General features: G+C 41.2%; 1 protein-coding gene across 4 annotated transcripts in view; it reads right to left on the minus strand.

The window, feature by feature from the left end:
* The window catches only part of ptpn13 (protein tyrosine phosphatase non-receptor type 13), a 50,700-nt gene that overhangs the window by 2,793 nt on the left and 21,679 nt on the right, over positions 1 to 26,228 (minus strand). Inside the window, exons 8-44 of one of the 4 annotated variants that reach the window (XM_030436128.1) lie at positions 21,964 to 22,056; positions 19,484 to 19,583; positions 17,859 to 18,075; positions 16,099 to 16,173; positions 15,742 to 15,913; positions 15,288 to 15,438; positions 15,073 to 15,211; positions 14,666 to 14,818; positions 14,004 to 14,186; positions 13,731 to 13,893; positions 12,097 to 12,517; positions 11,385 to 11,491; positions 10,204 to 10,257; positions 8,636 to 8,725; positions 8,350 to 8,457; positions 8,102 to 8,233; positions 7,293 to 7,765; positions 6,785 to 6,901; positions 5,433 to 5,526; positions 4,982 to 5,067; positions 4,717 to 4,885; positions 4,377 to 4,591; positions 4,187 to 4,285; positions 3,732 to 4,105; positions 3,484 to 3,637; positions 2,975 to 3,130; positions 2,566 to 2,737; positions 2,264 to 2,474; positions 2,017 to 2,102; positions 1,865 to 1,923; positions 1,599 to 1,754; positions 1,222 to 1,387; positions 995 to 1,084; positions 799 to 896; positions 647 to 702; positions 469 to 566; positions 11 to 159 (exon numbers count right to left, since the gene is read on the minus strand). In XM_030436128.1, the coding sequence (XP_030291988.1) occupies positions 11 to 159; positions 469 to 566; positions 647 to 702; positions 799 to 896; positions 995 to 1,084; positions 1,222 to 1,387; positions 1,599 to 1,754; positions 1,865 to 1,923; positions 2,017 to 2,102; positions 2,264 to 2,474; positions 2,566 to 2,737; positions 2,975 to 3,130; positions 3,484 to 3,637; positions 3,732 to 4,105; positions 4,187 to 4,285; positions 4,377 to 4,591; positions 4,717 to 4,885; positions 4,982 to 5,067; positions 5,433 to 5,526; positions 6,785 to 6,901; positions 7,293 to 7,765; positions 8,102 to 8,233; positions 8,350 to 8,457; positions 8,636 to 8,725; positions 10,204 to 10,257; positions 11,385 to 11,491; positions 12,097 to 12,517; positions 13,731 to 13,893; positions 14,004 to 14,186; positions 14,666 to 14,818; positions 15,073 to 15,211; positions 15,288 to 15,438; positions 15,742 to 15,913; positions 16,099 to 16,173; positions 17,859 to 18,075; positions 19,484 to 19,583; positions 21,964 to 22,056 (5,636 nt within the window). Of the gene's footprint in view, positions 1 to 10; positions 160 to 468; positions 567 to 646; positions 703 to 798; positions 897 to 994; positions 1,085 to 1,221; positions 1,388 to 1,598; positions 1,755 to 1,864; positions 1,924 to 2,016; positions 2,103 to 2,263; positions 2,475 to 2,565; positions 2,738 to 2,974; positions 3,131 to 3,483; positions 3,638 to 3,731; positions 4,106 to 4,186; positions 4,286 to 4,376; positions 4,592 to 4,716; positions 4,886 to 4,981; positions 5,068 to 5,432; positions 5,527 to 6,769; positions 6,902 to 7,292; positions 7,766 to 8,101; positions 8,234 to 8,349; positions 8,458 to 8,635; positions 8,726 to 10,203; positions 10,258 to 11,384; positions 11,492 to 12,096; positions 12,518 to 13,730; positions 13,894 to 14,003; positions 14,187 to 14,665; positions 14,819 to 15,072; positions 15,212 to 15,287; positions 15,439 to 15,741; positions 15,914 to 16,098; positions 16,174 to 17,858; positions 18,076 to 19,483; positions 19,584 to 21,963; positions 22,057 to 26,228 lie in introns of all 4 variants that reach the window. The other 3 variants (XM_030436127.1, XM_030436129.1, XM_030436130.1) reach the window with 3 other exon arrangements.

Genomic DNA, 26,228 nt, shown 5'->3' on the forward strand with positions numbered 1-26,228 from the left:
AGATTCTCACTTCAAACTCCTGCAGTGGGACCTTCTGCTCGAGCAGGCCTCTCATCATGCGCACCACGGTGTTGAGCTTTGCTCCGGTGTACTGGCCGTCAGGGACCACTTTGACGAGAGGTAAAGACGTCAGCTCATCCTCTGTGATGATTGGCCCGTCTGGGAAGGACAGAATTAAGATGCAAATCAGTTCAAATGTCAAGAGTAATGGCCCAAAAACATAATGCCAGTCAAGAAACTGCAACATAAAAATGAGAGTTCTGATATCGAAAAAACATCCGACTCTACAGACACAACACTCAGATGAAAAAGAGAGAATGACCTGTATGGACTAACATTTCTAAGACCTGTTAATTCCCCTTTGTTTACTCCAGTTATTGACTCAGACTTATTAAATGTTGATAACTACATCTGACCACACGTCAATTTAGCTTTAGGGTCAGATTTGAAATCCCAAGTCTGTCTTACCATCTCTCGATTTGGAGTTCATGTTTTCAATCGGGAGCTCATCACTTCCCCATGTGATTTCATCTTCCTCTGGCTGTCCAGCACCCATTTGCAGATAGCTGTTGATACAAAAACATAAATGTGAGATGTGAAGGAGAATCATGTGAATATATTCACCGTCCTAAAAAGCAAATCTTACTTTTCGTTCCTAGGATCGTCAACACTCTCCTCTTGCCATTCCACTTTCCGGGAACTCTATTGTGGAAAAATCATAAACAAAATAAACAAAAACCATCTGATGTAGCCCTCAGATAGCTATACATTTCATGAAGTCTGACTTCGGATTTGTACCTCAGGGGAGTCTTCAGGTAAAGAAGATCCATCACAATCTGTGTCCTCTGAAAGCTCTGCGCTGTGCTCCGTCTCTCTCGGACCGTCTTCTTCATAGTCTGTGAAACGTGTTTATATAATTTGATTTACAAATTAAATCAACAGTGTTCTGCTGGGCCGTCAGAACATTATGTTGTAATATGTGATATGTCATCACCTGCTGGTGGTAACGAAGGATAGTTGCCAGATTTGAGCTCATCATGTAGAGCACGCAGCTTAGTCTTCACCCCACTGTCCTCACTCATGTCTGAAAGAAACAGGAAGGAAAGTGTCGTTGTTAAAAGACAAATACTAAGACTAATTAGATATTTGTAAATGATACAAAACAGATAAAGCATTTCTAAAAAGGCATAGAGATCTATTGTTTTAGGTCTTTGTTTGTACCTGTGTTTCCGTTGCACTTGTCAGAGTTGATGGGCAGGTAGTCCAGGTATGTGTTTGGGTTCTGGTCCGGTGGTCTGGACACTACGAGGTGAACGAGGCCTTTCGCTTTGCGGATGGTGGTGACAGCTTTGGTGTGGGACACTCCTGTCATTAGTTCCTCATTCACCTGCAAGAAAAACACACAATCATAATTTAATCTCTTCACTGAAGGTTGTGTATTGTCTCAGACCATCAGGAGAACCTTAATTACAGTTTAATACAACACAACAATTATGTAACAGCAGATCAAACGTTGTATTCCATTTGTTAGACAGTTTAAAAGTACTTTTATTAATATGACCCTGAATTCTAAGCAGAAAATGTCAAACATCACTCACTTTCAGCAGCCTGTCTCCCACTTGCAGTTTGCTTGAGGACTCTGCGACTCCGCCTGGTGTGATGGACTTGACGAAGATCCCCCTCTCTCCTCCAATCACAGAGAAACCCAGACCTCCTGCATGAGGCTTCTCCAGATCCAGCGTTATGATCTCCTCCTGCTCATTCATAAAAACAAACAATTTCTAAAGAGCAATCATAAGAAATGAACAGTAGAAGTTTTAACTCAACATTATTGGAATTTAAAATAAAAAGATATCAAACTTACCTCTGAAGGACAAAGTGCTGCAAGACACTCTGGATCTTGTGGATCTTCTTTAAGAAACCCTATTAAAGAAAATAAGGTTGCAATTATATGCAAAATAATTGTATTTATTTATTAATTTTTTACAGGTTTCAACTTTAAGATGTGAAACATACCGTTCATGCTGGATGAAACCTTGGGGCTTATGTTGTTGTTAAGAAAAGACACACTTTTCTGCCCAGGAGAAACTGGCTTTCCATCCCTGTGAGAAAGAGAGACAAAAAAAGAGACAAAAAAAAGAGAAAGTTAGTGATATCATGTTACATAAAGCATCTGGAGCTTTTTTGAAATGCCATTCAGATCATAAAAACAACAAAGTCAGCATGGAAAATATGCAATTTATGTCTAGTTTTGGTAGACTACCTGGTGGCCTTGAGAGAGAGGTCGTCGAGGGAGAGCTCCAACAGTCTGGTGCTCTCACTCAGAGTCAGGTCCTGGGTGGGAGCTCCGTTGATGTAGTGGATCAGATCTAATGATCTCAGGCTTCCCTCCTCAAAGGCCACTGAACCCGGCACAATGTCTTTCACAAACAAGACACTGTATATACTGTCACTGCCACCATCCAGTACCAAACCTGGTGATACAATAAAAGTAGAACAATTTAGTTTGACTTGAGCTATATTAGCTAAGGACATTTGATCTTGTTAATGAGGGCTGCTTCTAACCGAGCGGTTCTTGGCTGCCCTTAAAACAAATGTCAGGCAGCAGGTGGGCTTCTATGGGGGGCTTTGGAGCCTCCAGGACCCTCCCTACCACCAAGTCAACCACACGGGGGGCCGCACGCACAAGATTAACCACCTCGGTGTGGCCCATATTGCCCACGTCAGTGTTGTTCACCTGGTGATAAGAGATTAAATACAGAGGAAGAGTAAGACACTTCAGGGAAACACACTTGGCTCTTGACAAGAAAGCAAATGAACCATTTCCAGAAATGTTTATATTATTAAATATTATTATAAAAAATATTTATGAGACCAGGTTTGAAACAATCACTGCAAGATGTACAATGCACCAACATAGACTGAAACATGCTGTAAGCTCTGACCAGAATAAGGGCTTATGGATGAATCGTACCATAATCATTCGGTCCCCGGGCCTGAGCCTTCCATCTCCTTTGGCTGGATCCTGGACGATGTCATGGATGTAACACCCGTGATCGTTACCTTTGGTGAGGGTAAAGCCCAGACTGCCCTTTTCTGACTTCACCAAGGAGACCTTTAGCTCGACTTCCTGACAACGGAGATGAATCTCGATTAGAGGATTCAAAATGTTGAACCACAATTTAATTGCAATTCCCTGAGAGTCTAACTTATCAGAAATGTTTTGATCACTGTTTTCCATTTCACACTGGACAACACCCAGTTGAGTTTTTGAAAGAGACTGGAGTTTAATAAAAATGGAAAAAGTAACCACTGTAACATTGTCAAAATTGACAGAAAAGAAAAAAAAGAAAAAAGAAAGGACCAGTTTGTCTTCTGGCAATGTGAAAAGAGTCAAATGCTTATTTTTGGTAGGTTATACCTTTGGTATTAAAATGGTAGAACTTTCCAATTCTATCCAAAATTCACTTCTTTAGTCCTTACCGGGACAAATTCTTCTATGTCCTGTCCGTTGCCTGCAAAGGTGAGGTTTAAGGGCAGAGGCAGTGGAGGAGGCAGGGGATCTGGGCTTGGGGCAGAGGGGGAGGACACCATAGGCAGGGCAGGTGACTCAACATCCACAGGGGAAGAAGGACACCTGTCCAAACAACAGTCAAGACAGAACTGTATGAGAAATCAGACAGCATAATTATTGCAAATGATTATTATGAATATTTTTACTGTTCAGGTACCTCTTGCTGAGGTCTGATCTCGTCATTGACAGGTTGGGGGAGTAAAAGGCTGAGTGGATGGTGTCGTCCAGGTGGCCAGTGCTGTCATAGCGTCCCAGTCCCAGGTTGCTGCTGGGGGTGTGGTAGACGCTTCGATCCCAAGTTTGCCTATTGTTATCCACAGTGCTCGGGCTGAAGGCTTCTTCCACCTCCTCGTCCCCGTCGGTGCTGTCACTGTAGCTGTTGTGTCGGCCGGGAGTTTTGAGCCGCAGCCTCTCCAGGGCCTCCTCCACCGCACATTTACTCTGCTTGCCTTGAGGAGGGGATGTCTTGCCGAAGCTCAGGCTGGATTCTGGCTGGGTCACCAGTTCCTTTCGGGGTGATGACATGGGCGTCTGGGAAGTAAAAAGGTAAAATAAAGCTTCCAAAAATTCTTGGTCCGCACAGCAGTTACAGAGGATTATTTATTGACTCACTAAAGCTGAAGTGTCCATTTCAGGAAGAACCCCATGTTCAGGTCTACAGAGGAGCAAAGTCACCTCCTGTCCTGTTCCCCGCAAAGCTGATATCACCTCCTGAGAGAATCACACACAAAATTTAGAATAAAGGATGCTTTCAAACTCTCTTTTCCAGGCGTGACCGCAGCAGAGAGATAATCCTACTTACATGTTGTGAGAGTCCTTTGAGGGAGGTTTGATTGACCCGCATAATGACGTCGCCCACGTTGATGCGACCGCTCTCTGCAGCCGGTTGGCCAGGAAAGAGCTTTTTAACCCGAACCATGCTGGAGCCGTGGGGTTCGTCGGGGATGCTCTCCTCCCGACTGAAACTGAAGCCCAGCCCTGATGTGTTCTTCAGCAGACACACCTCAAACACGTTATCTGTGCGGACAGAGACATGTCAGATTGTCACATCAGTCGTTTATCATCGTCTGAAGAAAGAGTGAGATGCTGAAACTCAAAATGCACAGCAGGATCCATTGTTGTGTGGCACGCCGTTTCCTCACCTGGTGTAACAAAGCTGTACTCTGGTTTTTCTTTGACCTCAAGCGGCTGCTCTTTGTTCTTGCTCTGGTCTTGGTCGCTGTCAGCACTTGGCGGAGTGCACTGAGGTGTGAGGGGAGCATGGACACTGTCTGTAGGCAGGTGACCCTTCTGCAGCAACAAGTGCACCGTCTGAGGGAGACAGTTGATTCACTCAGCATCAGTGGCCAGCTAGGGGGCAGCTAACAGCTAATCAGCAGAGTGCTGGTGATAAATGTCATCCCATACCTGCCCAGTGTCTCTGAGAGCCTCTACCGCCTGCTGATGAGTGGCTCCCTCCAGACTTTTTCCATTGACGGCCATCACGCGATCACCTGAGTGTAAGACACACAGAGAGGTTATGACACATACAGTCAAAACACATGTATATAAAGCTGTTAATTCAAATACCCCTGACTCTGTTTATATGTTCTTGGGAGTAAGATTCAAGCACTTTTTTAGAACTTAAATCAACCATTTCCAGAATCTTGAAGCATTTATCATTTATCAATCATTTAGTAAGCAGACACCATTTCTAAAGTAATGTTAGACACAGTAGCCCTCATTAGCTACTGTTAGCAGGGCTGAGAGTGGCCCTGAGAACCCGCATGAAGTCACATCCACTGGAATGACGCGGAAAATCGAATCAATCCAATATTTTTTACATCTTTATTTCTAACCCTACTGCTGATGCTTTTACCTTTCTGTATCCGTCCATCGAGCTCAGCAGCTCCTTTCGGTATGATGGCTTTGACGTAGATGCCTCCATGTCGAACAGTTGTGTTGACTCCGCCCTAAGAAATGATCACACCTCTTAGTCCAGTCAGTCGGAGAGAAAAAAGCGGAATTTGTATCTTGTATGGAGGTTGATGGCAGGTGTGGACATTTGTTTGTTTTCTTCCCATTTTGGAATGTTGCAATTGTGACATGATAAATGCTTTGTCTTTACTCGGGGGTTCAGAATCACAATAATGATTTTTTTATACATTTTCTTGAATTCTGTTGTTCTTTTTTGTTGATGGCTGTGTGAACAGCACATAAAAACTGTGAGTAGTTCATCATTAGCTGCTTCATGCCTGGTGAAACCCATTTCAGCCTAAATAAATAGCTTATGTTACTTTATGTTCTCAGCAGTTACTTTTGTTTCCTTTACCCACATTTAATTCTAATTCTTTCTATTCCTGTCGGTGGACGATCTTGTATCATTCACATATTAGAAAAAAGTGACTCAATGGCCAATAACATGCTTAACTTTAAAATCCTTCATTGGTTTGTCCTTAGAATAACTTTATAATGAATGTTATTTTTTTTTTTTATGTCAAAGACAAAGCAACTATCGTATCACAATTCTGAATTAGTTGAAAATGAAAAACTCCACCGTGATGTTACCGAAAAATTACAGAGAGGTCAAATCTAAAAAGATCAGAGATTCATTTCTATTCAGTGCCCATTTGGTTATGATGGTCTTGATGATGGGTTGATAGTTAAGATGAATACGATGGTCTTGATAATGGGTTGATAGTTAAGATGAATTTTTATGGTTATTTCAGTATTTGTATTATTAATACAACACTCAGTTACTACGCAAACACAAATGTTTGACAGAAATTCTGGAGTGAACAGTCACGTGATTTGTTACTTAGTGTTACTGTGGAGTAAATGAATCCATGCTAATCAACAAGGTGTATACAATTCCTCAGAAAGAAATTATATTAGTTTCACTCCAATGAGTCACTCTAGAGTCAGCAGCAAACGTGTAGGAAGCCATGAGACAGCTCACTAACCAGTCCTGTTGAAAGTGTTTAACTGTGAAGTACTTAAGATACTGTGTGACCAAAAGAAAATCCTTACTGATTAAAAGAAAGGCAGCATGCAAACAGAATTAAGCAGACAGTAATCCCGCAAGAGCTTCCAGATCAGACAACATTCAGCGTTCAGAAAGCAAACCAAACCAAGCAACATATAAACCCAAACGGACAAAGTGACAAGATGAAGTGGGGGAGGGGGAAGGGGCCAAAACAAAAAGACGGTGAAAACCTTGCCGAACAGTACCGTGACACTTAAGCCCAGGCTGCTGTCTTTTTTGGACAGCTCAACGTCAAATAGTTCTCCTGGACAGAGACTATTGACCCCTGAGGCATTACCATTTAAATTTTCCATGATGTTTTCCTGCAAACAGAGAACAGGGTATTAAGTTGAATTATCACAAGCTGGGACATGCAGAGAGAAGAAAGGGTTGAAGAGGGAGTGAGGAAGCTGAAGGAGGTGGAGCGGAGAACAAACAAGCAGATATTACATTCAAGGAAGGACATGCAGTTGCATTGACTTTGTAAATGCAAAAAGTTACATACAACAAGCAGTTAGTTGTACCAAGCATCTGATCAGTAATGCTTGTCTGTGAAAGAAGCATTCTTATCCTGTTATATGCATATAAAGTTTATATTTGCTTCCCCGGGATTAAAGAAACCCTTTTTGCAAGTTTTATTCATAAATTTCCTGATTAGACTTAAGAGCAAAGAATCCATTTAAACCACTGAATTCATAAACATGAAGGCCGCACCTTTTTGACTTTGAGCTTCTCTTGACTACTGGAATAAGTCTCCTCATCCATGTCTGAATCCCCCCTGTCAGAATGCTCGGACACTTTAGGAGCTTCTGACACTTTAGCTTTCCTAGTTTTGGGTGGCAGAGCCGGTGGCATAGGATCCAAACCCACGTTAGGTTCTGGTCTGTGAAGTTGGGTAGCTGTGGCAGCAGCTGCAGCTCTTTCTAGACACTGCTGAACTCCATTAGCAGCAGGGGGCTGGCTGATTTTAGTAACACCACTTGTCCTGGAGTCCTGAGAACCGGTGTGCTGATGGACTGGGGAGGAGGTGGATGATGGTGAGCCAGCGCTGTGGAGAGGAGGGCTCGGGCTTCCCGTTCCCACCTGCTCCTCTGATGAGGTGTCAAAGTCTAGTTCTCGTCTCTGGCCAGAGTTAAGTGCCTTCAAAGCAGACTTGGCTTGGTAGGGAACATAACCCGGAGAAGATTCTGTCAAAACGATGAAGAAGAACAGCAATGTTAATTTACAAGTCTAGAAATAAGAGAAAAACACAGGTAATCTTTATTAGGTCTTTTTGAAATCGGATCTTAAACCCCTAACCTTTAATTGTATTTGTCTTAAAAAAGTGTTGTTTTTTTTTTATTTTCAACTGTTTTAATCAATGGAATTGGCTAATTGTACCTTCATTGTGGCTGAAAGTCAAATTGAATCATAAATTTAGACAACTGTCACACATCTACATTCTACAGTATTAGACGACATGGAACAAAAACAAAAAACATTAATTTTACGCATAACAGCAACAATCATTTCCCTGCTTTTACCTTTGTAGAGCCTCTCTTTGGGCTGTGACACCACCAGAGTGACGTCATCAGGAGCATTTTGGAGGATATCGATCGTGGAGGCATGAGAGAGCCCTTGCAGCTTCACGTCATTCACTGAAATCAACCGGTCACCTGAATCAACATTACAACGGTTACACACATGAAAGACGACCAGGTGTGGCAACACAGCTACAACATCATCATATTCAAACATACGGGAGGACGATTGCAGCAAAAGTGTGACCCACCAGGTTTGAGGCAGCCATTGACATCAGCAGGACCTCCAGGAGTGATGGAGCTAATGATAGTACCAAGGTCCATACGACCAGAGTTCTCCCCTCCTACGACCTGAAACCCTAGAGAACAGACGCAAGCACGAACAGATGAAAACAACATTCAAACACAAAACATCAGGGGAACACAGACGCCTTAAATGCAATTTATAATGCTTGTCAACTCTGACAGCTGAGAAGTGGCAGCAGAGGCAGCGTGAAATTGAGTTGTTGTTTTAGGAGAACGTTTATACACCCTTACCCAGGCCATATTTCACATCTTTCTTCAGGTTTACAGTTGTGATTTCTCTCTCTGGAGACGGTAAGGCACTGAGCTTCTTTTTGAATGAGTCTGTGCAGCAGAAGGACAGACAGCATTTGTTTAAATTACAGGAATATACTGTAGATGGAATGTAACTAAGGTACATTTGACGTACTTGTACTTCACTTGAGTAGTTCAATTTTTTGCACATTTATACTTCTACTCCTCTACATCTTTGAGGCATATATTGGACTTTTTACTCCCTTACATTTGTCTGAAATTGGCAGTTACCAGTGAATCATGTCCAGTGAAAACCATGTAACTTTACATTTGGTGATTTTCAATTTGATTTTTTCATGATAAACTGAAAGATCAGGAGTTCCTTTATGGACTGAGAAAATTCTCCTACTTCTAAAAAGGGCTCTATGTAACCATTTGTAACTATTTACATACATCCAATACTTTATCATTATTGAGCAGAATAAAAAGTGACATGAATAATGAGACCTTTTCCATTTCTCTTGATTGCCTATGTAAGCCTTTAGACAATTTGTTTAAGTTGTTTCATGCTGGTGGACTGTGGAATCTGTTTGTTAGCGACAGTCCAAAGGACGTGACTTTATGCATTATTCTCGAGTGCCTCATCTCAGTGTCCGTCTCTGCTCTGCTTACAGAGAGCACCAATAGCTAATGTAGTTTATATAATAGACTAAAATTCTAAACGACAGCACCAAGCACAATGCAGAAGTTTCAAATTGCCACTATAAGATAAAAATATTTAGAAGAAACTGATTAACTGGAAACTGCATCATCACAAAGCTGAAAATATGGCTCTGTGGTTCCCACAGGACAGTGATGCTGCGAACATGCGATGAGCTTATAGAATGTGATGCATTGCTGTAGATCGAACTACCCAACAGTATTTATAGGGACCATTTTAATGCACAATGAGTTTTAATATAGTATTAGTATTTTTATTTAAGTCAAAGATCTGCATTTTTCTTTCAGCTGTGAATGTACATGGTGATTTCTGACACTTGTGGGGTAGTTTTTGCTAAATAAATTTCAGAGGGGGAATGAAGTAGGCCACTCTGAATGCATTAGTATATCTACAATGTAACAATTAATCAGCTCAGGCAGGCAAACAGTTTTTCTGAGGGGCCCCTGCTTTAGCGCTGCGGGCTAATGGGCCTAAAAATACGGGTTAAGCTAGGATGAAAGGGAAGGTCATGAGGTCTAAGAGCCAAGCATGAAGCTATTAAATGGTGGGACTGGAGCCAGTTCCATGGGTAGTCTGTACAGTGAAGGAAACAGACTCTATTCTCTATTATATAATTCTGATTTGGAACACAGACTTTTATTTAGTTTGTACATCCGTACTTAGCTGTACCATGATAACAGTATGGTTCTACAAACTGAAGAGGAAGATTAAGAATGTTACAACACAGTTGAAAGTGGAGGGCGGTGGGATATTTCCTGCATTTTGACATTACACTGTGAAAAAATGGGTGGAGATATGGTGTGTATGTATCCGGGGAAATAAAAGCTAGAAGAAGGCTGATGCATACCGTTGATAGAGGCTGGGGTCGAAGGCACTCCAGAGGAATTGTGCATACTGACACCTGGGAACAGAACACAAGAGAGCAGCCTTGTCCATGAAACAGAGCAGTAAAAACTTTTTGTTTCTCTATCTGCCAATTAAGTTTTTTTGTTGTTGTTGTTTTCTCTGATTCCATCTGTATTTGTATTTCCTCTGGGGTGTCTATCCACTTAGCTTGTTGATTGAGGTCACATTTCAAATAGTTCATATTCTCCTATTGAACGTTTTAATTTCAATTTCATGTTAAGGATCCCAGAAAGACTAGAGGTGCATCCATGTGATTCTAATGGGGATCCTTAAGTAACAAAATAAATAAGTATGTGAATACAAGCAAGTGAAATAAACAAAACAAAAAAACTCAAAATAGGGCATTTATTGCTGTTATCATGATTTCATCCCTGTTCTTCAAAACAAACCAACAAACAAAACATCAGTGCTTGGTCCTTGATTAGTCTATATCCTAGTTTTAATAAGTACATTTTTGGGTTCTAACATAAACTAGCATGGCACTCAGTACAGCGCATACTACAGCCAAGGCCAAACCTTCAGCTTTTGAACTCACTCATAAGCCCCATTAACAGACACCAGCCACCTATATACACCTGATTTTTATTCATTTATAAGAAGATTCCTGCATTATTCCCTAAGAATAATAGCTCTGCACCAAAAGTTAATGGGTCTATTCTGAGGTAAGACACATCCTCAAGAGAAGAAAACTGCCAAATTGAAGCTTTCCCTTTAAGAACTTGCCCACTGCACATCAGGTCACCTAATAACAAATATGCTAAGTACTGAATATAAAATGTGCGACCTCATTTTTCTACCATCGATCAGTTATCTTGTTTTAGATGTCTCACTACTTGACTTCAGAATGTTACATTTTCTACATATATGGACATCATCAGGACATACTGTTAGTTATAAGACTGTTTAAAAAGTCCTTATACATGTAAATAAATCTGCTGAGGTGTACATAAGTTAAGTGGCATTTGACAATTTACTTATTTCATTAATCAGAAAAGAGCTGAAGCTGCAGACAACTCCAAACGTCACAGCTGATAAAATAGATTCAATATTCTGGAGTCTCTCCATTTAAGGCACTTTGCTTCGTAGGGAGCTGCATCATCCTTCACTGGTCAGCATTCTTACCTACAACATATGCATGGCCAGTGTCCTCTATGGAAGAAGAGTCAGATTCCTTTTTGGACCTGTTTAGACTCCAGGCTGGGCTGCTGTGGGTCACTGTGCTAAAGGATCTGAAAAGGAGATGAAACTCATTTTCATTCTTATTTATTATTTAAATTTATTGGTATTACAGTTTTTGTATGCATACAGAATCCTCTGTCATTTGTAAAGCTGACACGAGAGGGAGCAGCTAGCACAAAAACAGGTTTTTTTTACAAATTAAAATAGGAACACACACGCTGGTTGGCACAATATCATAAAAACACAAACACAGACACAAGGGCGCATGCACACCCACACAGACCCCAGAGGGTTAATTAGAAGCTGGAAGTAGAGTTCTCTCTGTCTCTGTGGTGTTAGGCAGCGCTTTAGTCCCACCAACAAGTCCTCACTTAGTAACCTTAGTTTGAAGCGAGCTTGGAGACTGTGACACTAAAGACTTCACCAACTAATAAACACAAAATCCCACTTCTTGAAGCTGAGCTTAAAATAAGACTTTAAATAGGCTGAATTAAAGGAGTAAAAATGTATAAAACATCCTAGTTCCTGCTAGTTTAATGGACTGTAAAGTAATGAAATGCAAAATAAACTCCTACTCCCACTATGGTTTTATTCAGAACTACACTCTCTCATAAACTAGTGTATTTAGAAACAAATCCGGCTTCCTTCAACTCACTTATTCTGTTGGTGTGCGAGGGAGTCTGTGTCTGAGCTGGCTCTCTGGTGCTGCTGGAAGTGAGAGGCCAGTTGGTTGGGTTGTGCCTGATTCTGGCCACGATACGACTCCGCCACTTGGTGCTCTGGAGACTCTGGCATTTGTCCGAGGTTGTGGTGGGAGCGGCTCATTATCCGTGGATTGGAAAGGACCGTGGAGGCCGCTGGATTGAAACCTGGAAAGTGAAGCTCATCCTGGACCAATATTGGGCCAGACGGTGCCTTGTTGAGGGCCACCTCCGAGTAGGAGATCCTCTTCAGGTGGTCTGGGTTGGAGCGTGTCGACAGGCTAGGGGCAAGGCTGCCTGAGCTCACGGTCCTACCCACTGAGTCTCCACCGCGAGGATCGAGGGAATACTGCAAACTGGTCAAGGGGCAGTTCTCTGAACACCAGAGAGGACAGGGAAAACAGAATATGAGTGGATAGTTTGAAAATGATGAATAATGACATTTTTATTTACAACCCAGTGTTTCCCACACATAGACTTTCCTTGGGGGGGTCATCCAGGTATAAAAACAGCTGCCCAAGTATATTTGATTATTTTAGCATTTAGCAATGTTTCCTTTTTTTATTTCATCCATCCGAGAAACACCATTCAAGCTTTAATGTTGGACATATCTGGAAGAAACTACCTAAAAACTGCAGGTCAGCTCCAACTCGCACCTATTTTTAAATCAAGGCTGAAGACTTTTGTGTTTGCCACAGCCATTCACTGAAGCAAATTCAAGCCTTTATCGTTTTTGGAAATGCATGCTTATTTGAATTTGAAACAAAAACACCTGTTTGTAACACTCCACAGATAAACAGGCTCATTGGTGACAGGTAAGAACATCATGATTAGGTGTGAAATGGGTATCGTTGAAAGGCTCAATCGTTCACAAGCAAGGATGGGCGAGGTCCACCACTTTGTGTAAACACATGATTGTACAAAGGATGACTGTTGTCAGTAAACAGTTGCCTGCAGATTATTACATTTCTTATATATTGACATTTTAGATGTCATCCAGACATCTGAGGTTATTGTTGTCTAGATGGAAAATGCAGGTACTGGAGTTATCCATCGTAATCATCATGTCAAAGGGTCAGGCCAGAGTCTTCTTGGCAGTCAACAACCCAGACGTGACTTTATGTCAACAATCTGGAGAGAGTATGAGGCATGGCGCAGACAAAGTTATTCTCTTGTTCAAGTGAAGCAATACAAACCAAGGAAGGCACCGTGAAAGACAAAAATAATCAGATCAAGTTTACAAACACATGTTGATGAGATTTACATAATTGGAATATTTGTGGAGAAATTAAACTTGCACAGAGACAAGCGAGGGGAATGGACATGATGAAAATAAAGATTTTATTCATATTTCTGGCAAATTCTAGAGAGGGAAATGAGTGGGCAGTAGCTTTAATCTGCAGAGGATATGTGGGATGGCTGACAGATGCATCTGCAGCTGTAAAATGTCATTAGTGTTGACATCATCAGGAGGTTTGCTCTGATGGGTCAATTTTGTTTTCCTTCCTCTCAGTGAAAATATGTCTTGCGAGCCAAATATTCACATCTGTCTGAGCCCGAGGCCATATAATGTGAACCCCCCTCCTACCTAGGTCTTGAAGCTCCTGGTTATTTTGACGGGCCTTCATCTGCAGGTGGAACTTGTGCTGATCAGAGCAGAGCTGTAGCAGATACTGACAGGTCTTGTTGCTGTCTGTCTGAAACAGGTGCTTAATCCCATCTGATGTGTTCTGAAGGCAGATCTTCTTTCTCTTTAACATAACAAATTAGAATTTACATGAAAGGGAGGACAGGGCTGCATCAGAATGAATACATTGCATTTGCTACATTTATTTCTGATAATATAGACACAAGAACATACTATAAAGGAAATCTTTTTTGTCTCCCTCCAGGGGAACCTTAGCACCGCCGTCCGATTTCCGTTAAGGACCTCAAAGATGAGCACCCCCTTGCAGTAGACACCCATCATAATGCCTGTCTGCGACCTCTTTTCAGGAAGCACCCGATGGAAATGGACGCCATACTCCGTCAGCCTCTGGCTCACCTTAAAAAAAAATCAAGACAGAGTATTAAATTATACAACAATGAGATAGAAGGAAGAGATAGAAATGATTTTTCGAGAGAGTATAATTGAGGACTTTTCATGCAGAGAGGAGGTTTTTCAATGAGGTCAGTGGCCGATGAGTGCACTAATTTTAATCTGATTATGATAATATTATTAAATCTGAAGAGAATAGGGTTTCTTAGAAGACTGTGAAGATTATTATTTTCTGAGAAGTATTACAAAGACAAAATAAAATGCATTAGTGGGACTGAACTACTTTTGTTTGAAACATAAACTAAATTCCTTTTCTTCTTTTTCCTAAGTAAACTCATTGGCACTTCCTTTTCTGGAACATCACAGAAGACATACATTGTGTTTTTCATAGAACTCTTCTACTTTCCAAATGCGTGGTAATAACTTAAAATATTATGTTTCATCGATCTGAAACAATGATTTTTATACACTCTGGTTTTGCTGACCTTGAGAAATTCAAACTCAGTCTCAGACTCAGATGCTCCATAGTAGTTGCTGTGAAGTTTGGGCAGCTCATCCTTAATGGTCGCCTGGTTCACCTTATCCAGGACCGACACCGGCAGGTAGTGCTCCAGCCTATAATAAGTCTTCCCGTGAAGCTGAGGCACAGAAGATAACATTGTCACTTTTAAAATCATTTAGTTGTTTCATGAAGTTTTATCTAATAGGACAAATATTAAACTGTATTCAATTTTACAAGAGGAGTTGGTACTCATACCATAAAAACTAAGATATGATTCTAAAAACTAATTAAATTAAATAAATGAAAAGAATCAGAAATGCATGATTGACTCTTAAGTGAAGTGTTGCTAGCTGACCGATAACACATAGATGATTTAAAGAGATTCTGTACCTCAGGTTGGTAGTCACCAAACTCAGCCTGCAGTGCCAGAGAAGCAAGGATCATGGCATTTTCTGTGTCGCAGCGCACCCTCTCCTCCAAGATATCCTTCCTCAGCTGCAGGTAGTGCTGGTGTTTGGTCATAGCATGCCTGTTATACACAAAATTTGAAATTTTTCGTTAAAACATGCCAACACACATTCTTATCCATGATAATGTACACTTACTGTATCAGGCTGACGTCATCAAGGAAGAATTTGATGCGTAAGAAAAGATTAAAAGGCACGTCAGATTTTTTCTTCTTAGGATCCTCCTTCCATCCCTCCGGGGCCACTTTGGTTAGTTTGGCATCAGGATCAACGAAGAAAAACTCATTATCTGTGCGGATGATTTTAAGGGGGAGATGGTCGGGGCGCGGAGGAGATGGAGGAAAATAGGGGGAGAAGGAATACAGTAAAGTCTGTCTGCCTGCAGCAGTGTAGGTTTTGCATCTTTAATGAGACATCAGGTGTAGATGAATTTACATGGAAATACCATTAACCTCTGTACTAAACTTGATGCAGCCTCATATAATATGCTCAGCATTTCATCTCAGTTTTATCCTATGCATTTAAGATGGGAAGATTTTCTTCTACATATCTCACACTCAAACCAGTCATGCACAAGAATGGCATACTTTACCTCTGAGGTATGCTAGGCCAAAGAGGTTGTGCTCCACAAGCCCGATGTGGGCAACCACCATATCAAGAACGTCTTTACACACCGCCTTGATGTCACAGCTCAGCTCCAGCTTTTGGCTGTTCAGCAGCACCACAACCACCTTCCTCTGCACTTCCTCCACCTTACCACGTTTCTTGTGGGCAGAAAGGGGGGGGGGGAAAGATGAAGTTATAATGAGACAAGCAGTTTCTTTAACACACACACACACACACACACACCCACACACACACACACACACACCCACACACCCACACACACACACACACACACACACACACACACAGAATACATACATAGCTAATACATTTACATCCTCACCATTATTGAAGAGGGAACAGATAAGGCAACACAGGGCTCACTGGCCATCTTCACAAACTCAGGCCCATGGAAGATCTGCCATTGGGGTAAAGATAGAAAGAAATTGTCAGAGAGAGAGAGAGCCTTTATTTTTTTATTTACTAAAGACTTCAATGAATCTGTACCCGTTGGTTGTCTCGTGTGTTGGCAGGATTACACAAAAACTATTGAACAGATTTTCACGAGACTTGAATGGAGGATGAGCACAGATTAGACACCATTAACTTCTGATACAGATTTGGATAAAGACACAGATCCGGGACATGTAGTGTCACTTTTTTTAACATTGTGAGATTGAGCATTTTTTGACATTTTCCCTAATTTCCCAGGGGAATAATGCACTGATCTTAAGGAGTACAATTCTTTTGCGGATTCAAATAAAAATGCAGATCTAGCGGATTTAAAAAAAGAGAGTTAGTCTTTTCAAAAACCTGCAACTACCACCAATGTGTAACTGAGATAATGAGGATTCAGAAAAGCATGACCTGTGATTAGACTTGATTGAATTTAAAGGGACGGTTGCGCCTTGGCAGAGGTACGCTCTCCACTAAGTGCAATTCTAGTTTGATTGATTGATTGCCAATTTTCCTTTGCATTCTTTGCAATTCTCATATTACTAACTCGTGTATCTCTCTAGTAACACTGAAATTTGATACATTCTGCATATTTTTTACCCTTTATGTAAGAAAAGCTGTGTGGTTTATCACAGCCTATCACTATCAGTAACATATCCGAATCAGGTGTTGAAATTTGATCCGAAAAAGAAAAATGTTTTGGTTTGCTATTGTGACAGCTGATCTATATGAAATATTATCACCAGTTATGAGTTCTGAGCTTCAATACAAAAACTTCTGACAGGCATGCATGACCGACTCTGAAAGACATTTTAAACCCTTCTTCTCTACACCTGTTTTAATAGCTGCTCTGATCATGAGATTTCAAATGACGGCAGCTCATGTGATGTTTCCCAGTGTTGCACACACGCTTCCTTGTTGGTTCTCTGCTGTAATCTAGTCTCACCAGAAGAGGAAGAGCAAGATTCCTTTGCTCTAGCTCAAAGATTTTTGTTTTACCAACTGGAAACCCCCCACATCCGAAATGACATCAGTTTTCAATCTACCGTAAACACGCTACAGCAAGTATGACTCGCCTTTGCAAGTATAATTAACCAAATAGGAATATAATTCATGTACAGTGCTGAGGTTTGCTGCCAATAGCAGAAGATTTGTTGATCTGTTTTCCCACTTCTGTTAGCACATTTTCACAATTTGTGATAGTTGGTGGGATAAATCAGACCGTACCCAAAAAATCCCACATATCCCGCAAATGTGTAATCACCAAAGGGAGGCCGACATGAACGATGATTTACCGCAGAACAACGAGTGAGCACAGTATTAACAAACTAGTTGCGAACAAGCTCATGGGAGGTAAATTTGTACATCCATCATCAAATATTTCAGTATAAACGCTGAGACCTTAGGGGAGGGTGTTCCCATTACAGTAAGCGTGTTGAAATCATGTCTTTAACCACTTTCTGGATTGGATTCGGCTGTGTCGTGTGTTTGTGTTTATATGTGATGAACAGCTCCATAGCAATAAAGGAAGTTTTGCACATAAACAAAATAAATGTTTGCACAGCAAAATAAGATGATCGTCAAAGTTGCCGTGATCATAAACAAAGTTTATCCTTGAAGTTTGCTGAGCCAATGTAGAGCAAAGACCTTAGGTTTGCGCAGAGGCACGGAGGAGGTGTAAAGAGGGTCTCGGAGGTCAAGCATGGAAGTGCGAGCTGGGGCTAGGGTGTCATCTGTGGGGTAGAGGTTAGCCCTGGACAGCCTGCTGGCCAGGTGGGCCTGAAGTCTCTGCACCTCCTCCTCTTGCTTCTGGAGGAGCAGCTCTGCTCCTGCCAGACCTTCATCAGCTGCCCCTTCATACTGCCTACAGGGAGAAGAAAAGAGAGGAGGAGGGTTGGTGTCAGAACAGTCCGATACTGTTAAAAAGCTGAATTGAAACAAGACTGTTGTTCAGTGTGTGATGCCCCGTGAGTATTTTCTCTTATTTACTGACTTTTTTTGTTGTTGCTCTCTCCATAAAAGAACAACTTAAAGTAAAAACACGTGGGGGAATATGTCAGACACAATGTGTTTACACACAAAAGACAAACACAAACACCAAACACTAGCGGATGTATTTTCTTCTTTAAGCATCAAGGGAAAACAAGTGCTCTGTGCATTTGCTAGCGGGCAGTTCTCTGTAATGCCAGAGATTAGAGAGATAGAGATTGCTGAATGTGGATGTTACATTGGATGACCTCACTAGCGAAGCATGAGGCTGACCCTGCTGCGCCACACCAGCTGTGTGTGGCCCAGAGGAGCGAACAGGGTGGCTTCATCGACGGATTCCCTTTACTGTGGAGTGATTTCAGTGCAGGCACCAGTTCCTCAGGGGAACAAAGGAGTAAATGTATACAAACGCATTCAATTCAAGATGTAAACACTTAATGCAGCGAGGCAGGTTGTGAAACTCGTGCAATTATATAGGTGTGGAAATTTCTCAATTCTAGGATGCATTGCGATACAGACATGAAAGATTCTGCAGACTAAGTTGTAAAGTTACATTTCAGTGTTGCTCTCTGGGGAACATCAGGTTTGTTGGGAAATGTGCCAGAGTGAGGGAGTGAGTGATAAAAAAAAGTATTCTGAAGCAGACATCTGGTGACATTTCAGATTTAATGAAATTTACTTGGAAGCACGAATTGGAAAAAAAAGGTTTGCCATTTTCACCTGAAGCCTGCAATGAAGAAAACGCACCAGCTAATCAGCCAAGAATTGAGTAGGCGCAGTCAAGTTTTCCATCCAACTCTCAGAGAGTTGTCTCCAGCAGTGTCCTGTTTGTGATGCCTGTCACATTTAAGTGCCCCGTCTCAGAGCTCTTATGTGATGACAGTACTTTGTAGATGACAGCACACTTCCATTGTGCTGCAGACAGATTTATGTTTTGTTTTTCTGATGTTAATTTACTGTGCTGCATCTCACGTAAGGGTACTAAATAGATGTAGCTTTCAAATTGCAGACTGTTTGAGTCTGACTTTTAAAAGGCGTTCAAAATAAAAAGGGAATCTAGATATATCTGATAACAACGTACAATACAAAAAAGGATAAAATACAATAAAACCAACACTTCCCACAACTCTTTAGATGAGTTTTTAGTTAAAGGATTTAACAATTTGTAGATTACAACTGGCTTCGAAATCAGGTTACTCTGAGCAACTGGGGTGGCAGAAAGAAGATGGAGAGTAGCTGTAGATTGGCTGCTTAAGGGACAAAACACAACACATGTGTGTTACCTGAGCCTGTGTGCATTGTGACTCGTCAGTGACAGGGCGTCATGTTCAGAGGAAAGTGCCAGCTGGGAGCCATACCTCCTCACGTCGCCTGGTTTCTTAGCTGGAAGAGACGTGGAAGTATGAGCTGTACACACGCAAAAAGGATTACATTTTGTTTTCTGATGTACACAATTGCATCACAGCATAACCCTCCAGATGCAGACACCCACACTGTGGGAAACATATACCTGTATGAACATGTGTTGGAGGAGGTGGAGCAGTTATAGGAGACTCAAATCAGGTCAAACCAGCATTACAAATAGGATCTCTGTTGGTTCCAATTTGCCTACAAAAGACTAAAGCATTATAGCAACATAATGTGTCAGACAGTGCTGGGTTATATACATTTTTCAAATTAAAACTGACACTGTCTCCACGAGTACATCTAAACTTTTCCCAGCTGCCCGAGCTCAAGGCCAAACTTTCGTGGAGCGGTGCATGAATATGGGCGTGGGTCATCTTGAATGAATTTGCTTTTGACCTTTGTTATCTCCGTCTCCCACTGCACTGACAAGTTTGAGTAAATGAATCTTGATTATCCAGTCGTCTGAAATCATTATCAAAACAAAAGAACATCTACTTTGGAAAGTAAGTCTGATTCGTTTTTGTTTACTGCTGTAGGACAACCTTAAGGATATTGTATTAGGTAATTTCTTTGTTGCACAATTTCATTTTGCACTGACAGTGATGGTAATGTAATCTTGTGCAATCCTAAATTGCTTAAGACATGACCTAATTCCATTAGCAGCACCAGGTGAGTGAATGACATGGCGATTACAAAGAAACTACAAAGGGATCTTTACGTTGCTTCTCAAAATTGAGAATTGTCTGCAGTGTAGCCCATAAAGTATGGTTTGTGAGGTTTGGCATAAAGACAGCACGGAATCTGGCTTTAAGATGGACAGACAACGAAAAATTGATATGCCAGTCTTTTTTGAATCCCAGACTAGTGCTGGCTTTCTTTAAAACAATTCAGTCACCGTTCCAGGTGTAAATCAACCCATGATTAGATGGATAAAGCAACAACCAGCAGGGCTCTAGATCTTGTGGAACAGTAATCCCAGTGTGAACAATAGATTTAGTCAATTGTAATGGACATGTCATTACTGGCCTGGAAAAGTTGAGCAATCTTTTAAAATATAGCCTTCTTTGGTTCTTCATTTTTACTTCTGCTGCACACACATAACATGGATTAGTAACGTGCTTGCAGCACCTGCCACTTGTTGTTGAATAGTTTGAACAGAAACACAAATCATATGGTGTAGGACAGGCCAATTCCAATACTGTTTTAGAAGGGCCAGAGTTGGAAAAAAGTGAAGTGCCAAGGCGCCAGACTTTAACTTTCCCTAAGTGTGACCTGTAAAACTCAGAAGTTAAATGTGTTCAAATAAAAAAAAAAAAAACCCAACACAATCCACTTTTCCCCCTCTAACTTTTTAGTTTTCACGACAAAGAGACATTGTATACATACAAAAAAATCCCCCACTTGGCCCTGTGGGCAGCCTTGTCTACTGCTAGTTTGCCATCTTTACAAACATAGTTTACAGGGTGTAAACACTGGATGCTTGTGGAGCGCTGCTGCGTGGCGTGACCCCTCGCTTTTCCTTTCGGCATCTATGTTAACAGGTTAGACTGGCCACACGGGATGCATGAGTGGCGCTTCTCAAGCGCATGTCAAGAGAGGCTGTGGCTATTTTTAGTGCGACATGTGCATAGATATCATATCTGAAAATTACCTGTACTATGTTTATTAGTCCTATTGACATCATAGCAGCGTTTTGCTACAGGTTTAATGTCTTTATCAATAGAATATGTCACAGACATGAAGAGAATACACACAGGTCAAGGGCAGTTTTTTTCAAGCACTCTTTTTTTCCTCTCCCCCCCTCTTACCCCTCCCACTTTCTCATTCTTTCAACCTCCCTCTGGATGATAAATGCATCATCTAGCCAATGAGATTTCAATATATATGCTATATCAGTATTTGAGTATTTGAAGCCCTAAACATGTTAGTTTATCAAGTTTATGTAATTGTTTGCTCTTCGAATTAGCTTATAGGCTCTGACTAATAATTTGTTTCTGACCATTTTACATTCACAACATTAGTGTAATGAGGAAATAAAAAACAATAATGAGTTTTTGCCCCTATTACTGTCAAACAGCCCAAAAAACATGCCTTTACTCCAAACAGCTTTGAATTTACTTTGGGATAGGGAATCTGGGATAGGCGTTCACGATAACTTTACATAAAGTTAAAACTGAGTACTTCTGTGCTTTGCTTGGCAACAGACAGAACCAACAAATAAGCTAATTAGCACTACTAACAAAATGATCTCAGGACTGGAATGAGGATGTCAAAGGGCAGCATTCAGCCCCTGGGCCTCCAGCTGAATAAGTCTAAGTATTAAAATGATTACGGTGTCCTCAGAAGCATCTTTTACCATGCCTGTAGTCTGGATCTGAGGAGGTCACCGAGGGGCTCTCGCTTGATGAACTGTAATCACTGTGGTACCTCTGGTGGGTGTGGACTGGATCTGAAGAAAGACGAAGAACATCAGTCAACCTTGTAAAAAAATAGTATAACATGAACCATGCAGTAATAAAAGAGGATGTCTGCGTAATGATGAAACAGATCAAACATAAACTTCATGCACATGAGAAAACTTAAAAATGGTTATATGGACTTCTTTGAGAGGGATGTTAAGATAAAGCCGTTTCTTTTTCAAGAACTTCACAAATAGTTGTATCTCTCGAGCAACAGGTGAACCGTCGAGCTACCGCTTCTTTTTATAGGACACTCACGACACAACTGATGTAACCCCAGACCAGTAGACTGTGGCACAGAAAGCAGGTATTAGTCATGCTGTTGGTAAACAACCCAAATGAAAAACATATGTAACTCGACTGAAAAATGTGTGTGGGCATGCCTCCTGTCAGGTTAGAGAGCTTTTTGTTGAGGGCGTAATCTTTTGTCCTGCTTGACTGGGTGAACCACAGCAAGTACAGACGAGCTCACCACAGTTATTTACTTCTCTTTGAGCAATGCTTCATAAACTCAATGATGAACTGAAAATCTGTGGCAACACAGGAAAACCCAATAAACACTCTGAACACTAACACTGAGAGATGTGTTTGTGTTTTGCTTCTTAGTGCACAGAACTCGAAAGTCCTGCTCTTCAGTATCAGCTACATTGCTTGAATAAGTGGCATTCCCTTGTCATTACTAAGACATCTTAGTTCAGAGTTTCACAGTACAACAGACTTCTCTTTGTAATGATGTCTTTTTTCAATATACATCTTAAGTACAAAGCATTAAAATAGTTTTCCATCTTCCGCTGGTCCTTGAGTCACTTAAACAGTACACTGGGAAGCAGTAAAGCATTTTCTTCAGAGTAATTACCTTGCCTCTTAGCTTTAGCATTACATTGTATCATTGTATATACTTGCATATTTTACACATACATGCACAGATAGTCACACACATGCACTTTTTCTATACTGTCCACTATGTTGCTGTATGTGCAGCTATGTTAATTTTGGAGACCTATAGGATGAAGTAGGGGAAGATAATACAGAGCAAACCCCATTTCTGCCACAAAAAGGGCCCTCCACTACTAAAAAGATTTTCCAAAAGGAAATTTTTGTATAAATTAGAACAGTTTATGATTTTATTACAGCTTAGCAGGAGAGAGAACCTTAAACAAACAAACAACAAGTATTTCTGTGATACTTCTTGTTGTAAAAATGCAACTAGAGACAAGAAAGAAAACAACAATGAACAGTAACATTTAAGTTAAAGCAACTACACAAAGTTTTGCGTGTTGTAGATTCTGGTGACCCTATGGATAAAAGTGGTACGAGCACCACAGCCTCCCGTCATAAAAGTTTTGATCCGACACATCCGTTTGCCCAATGCATGGCAATGGAGCATGTACCTATTTGTAGCTTTGTAAGATTAAGATAAGTGCCGTTCATACATCCAACATGTAGCCTACAGATTTGGTTGCTTGGCAATAGTATTTTTTGTAGTGGAAGCTTCACTTATCAAAATTCTTTGCCAATGTTATGATTTTGTGTGGAATCCTACTGTGCAGGGGGGATGCATGACATATTGAGCACAACAGAACCACAACTGTAATAGCTGTGAAAAAATGTTTTGAGTGTGGCTCAGGGAGAAACTTCAGTCTTTGGACACGATTTGACTCTCTGGTCAAACAAACGAGCGTCTCATGTGGTTGCTGGGCGGTCGCAATTAACCTGAGGGTGAATCAGCATATTTAGAAAACCCCCACCAAAAAACCTGGGATCAACATTTCATTGTGACCTCAAAAACAACTACTGCCCTTCAAAGCAATGGAAGAATGCGAGACAGACAGGGGCACGGCAAAATAAGAGAGAACAACAGTGATGTCTTGCTGAGAAACTATAAAAAGGTTTTTGAAAATAAATAAAAAATAGCCTCCTGCTGCTCCTGCCCACTGAATGCCATTACATCCCAAGAAATACTATAGAAACAGATAAAGACAAAAGACCTACTACAATAATCAAATAAAAACCTTTCTTTTTCACCTCAATAGCAGTAAAGCTTATGAGCGGCAAGCATGCGCACACACAAAAAGACAATGGAAGAGAAAAAAGAGGAGAATTTCAGTCACTGTCAGACAGTTTTAGTAATGATTTAATACTTTGTGAGGCTGCCTCCAACTCACTTCTTACTCAACTCAATCCTGTTTTCTTTCAGAGGGAGTCACATGCACGCCCTTACACATTTCCAGGGAACAATTTATGCAACCTGCATTCATCTCCTTACTTCTCTTTCCTCCCTTTATCTCCTGAATTTCTCTCCCACATACCAGTGTGCCCCCATCTCCTCGATTCCCTGCCGAACTGACACTTTTGCACAACTTTTCAGTAAGTACACAAACAGCCTTTACAGGCTATGGCCTTTTGAGGTGTTCAAGCTGAGAAGAGACATAAACTCAGACTGTGGGGTTATTTAAAGTCTGGTGGTCTCAGGGAGAAAGAAGGAACTCCCTTTAAAGCGTAGTATGAAATGAATAATAGCTTACAGGAACCCTTAGGTTCCCCCCTCAAGTTAACATGATGACTAAGAAGAAAAACAGAGTGCCTATTTTATGAAACTGCAAGTGAAGAAAAAAATCCACAAGTGGGAAAATGTCCATTTACAATATATTTATACTAATCCTGAACCTTTACAGTGCTTTTTTTAAAGAAATTATGCATAGTGTGAAAAAAAAAAATGAGTCAGGCAGTTGATTACCATGGTTCATAAATACACCCAATGATCAAAAGCCTTCCATATCACTTGTGCGGCAGATTTCAGAGTCAACAAACCTACAAATGTTAATACATTTACAAACAATTTGAGGGTTGTTCTCCCATGAACACCTCCCATTCCTCTGAGGTAGCAGTGTTCTGTATTTTTGTCCAAGCTGGACCAACCCGGGCCCAAAGCCCCATGACCTGCTGCCAAGTGCCGGAAAAGTCCAATAATGTTTGGAATTCCCTCATCCGCTACGCATGACTCCAATTATAGCCTCTAGGAAAGTTTCTCCTGATTGAAGCACCTTGGCACCAATACGGAGTGGGGTGGGGGGGATTGCAGAGGCACCGGGTGAGACATAGGGGGACCAGGTATAAACATGCCCATGCACACACACACACACACACAGGCATGCACACACACACACAATGTTTAGTTATGTTCATGTAATACATATTTAGTTGAGCACGAGTTTCGAGTGCACACACACACACAAAGGAGGGCAGAAAAGCAGTGTGTAACTGGGTGAAACCTGAGAGCACTGACCACTGCTGCGCCATCACTTTCCTGCAGAAAAGAACAGAAAAAAGTAAGAGAAGAAGAAAGAAAAAGACGTCTCTGCCAAGTAACACATCCACGAGGCCCTGCAAATGGTCTGCGCTCAATTAGGCCCCATTCATACTATCGTGAAATAGCTTTGGGATGGAATACAAAAAAATTTGGGCTTCGTAGTCAACCTCAGTTAGATTTGATGGTAGTAAACATTCCTTTGCATCAGCATATTGTCGTACATCAACTATGATTTAATATAATCAGAGGCTATTGACGAAAAAAATAAACAAAGATCCACTCAGTCCTCTCTCAGCAAGCACAGACACACACACACGCACACATATATATATATATATATATATATACATACAGTGTGGTAGCTGGGACAATAGACTGGGGCTACCCACCGATCTTCTAGGCTGAGCAGCTCCTCTCTACTTCACACTATCATATGAAATCTAAAATACCAAGTGACTCTGATTACAATCAGCAAAAAGGCAAAGGGGAGGGAAGGGAAGGAAGGCAGGACTCGGCTGGGATGAAAAGCCACAGTAGAGTACAGCCTCGTAGAGAAGAATGCCGTCGGTTGGTGGATCGGTCAGCATTAAAAATAGCTGCCAGAAAAGCAGGGAGGCTGGAGGTTGGAGGGAGCTGCACAGTCGGGAGTATGTGAAACCAGCAGGAGGAGGAAAGGGAAGAAGAGGTAGAAGACAGTGGTTTATTGTATGAAACCATTCATACTTCATGCTCCTCCGCTGTCCCCAAATGGCCAGCAGGCCCATATAGCCCCATGTGACTCTGTATAAAACTAACCTGCCTATAGAGACTTTACTGAGAATTCAATAAGCTCTGGAGGGAAACTTAAAGCTC

The sequence above is a fragment of the Sparus aurata genome, chromosome 12, assembly GCF_900880675.1.
Source record: "Sparus aurata chromosome 12, fSpaAur1.1, whole genome shotgun sequence".
Taxonomy (NCBI): Eukaryota; Metazoa; Chordata; class Actinopteri; order Spariformes; family Sparidae; genus Sparus; species Sparus aurata.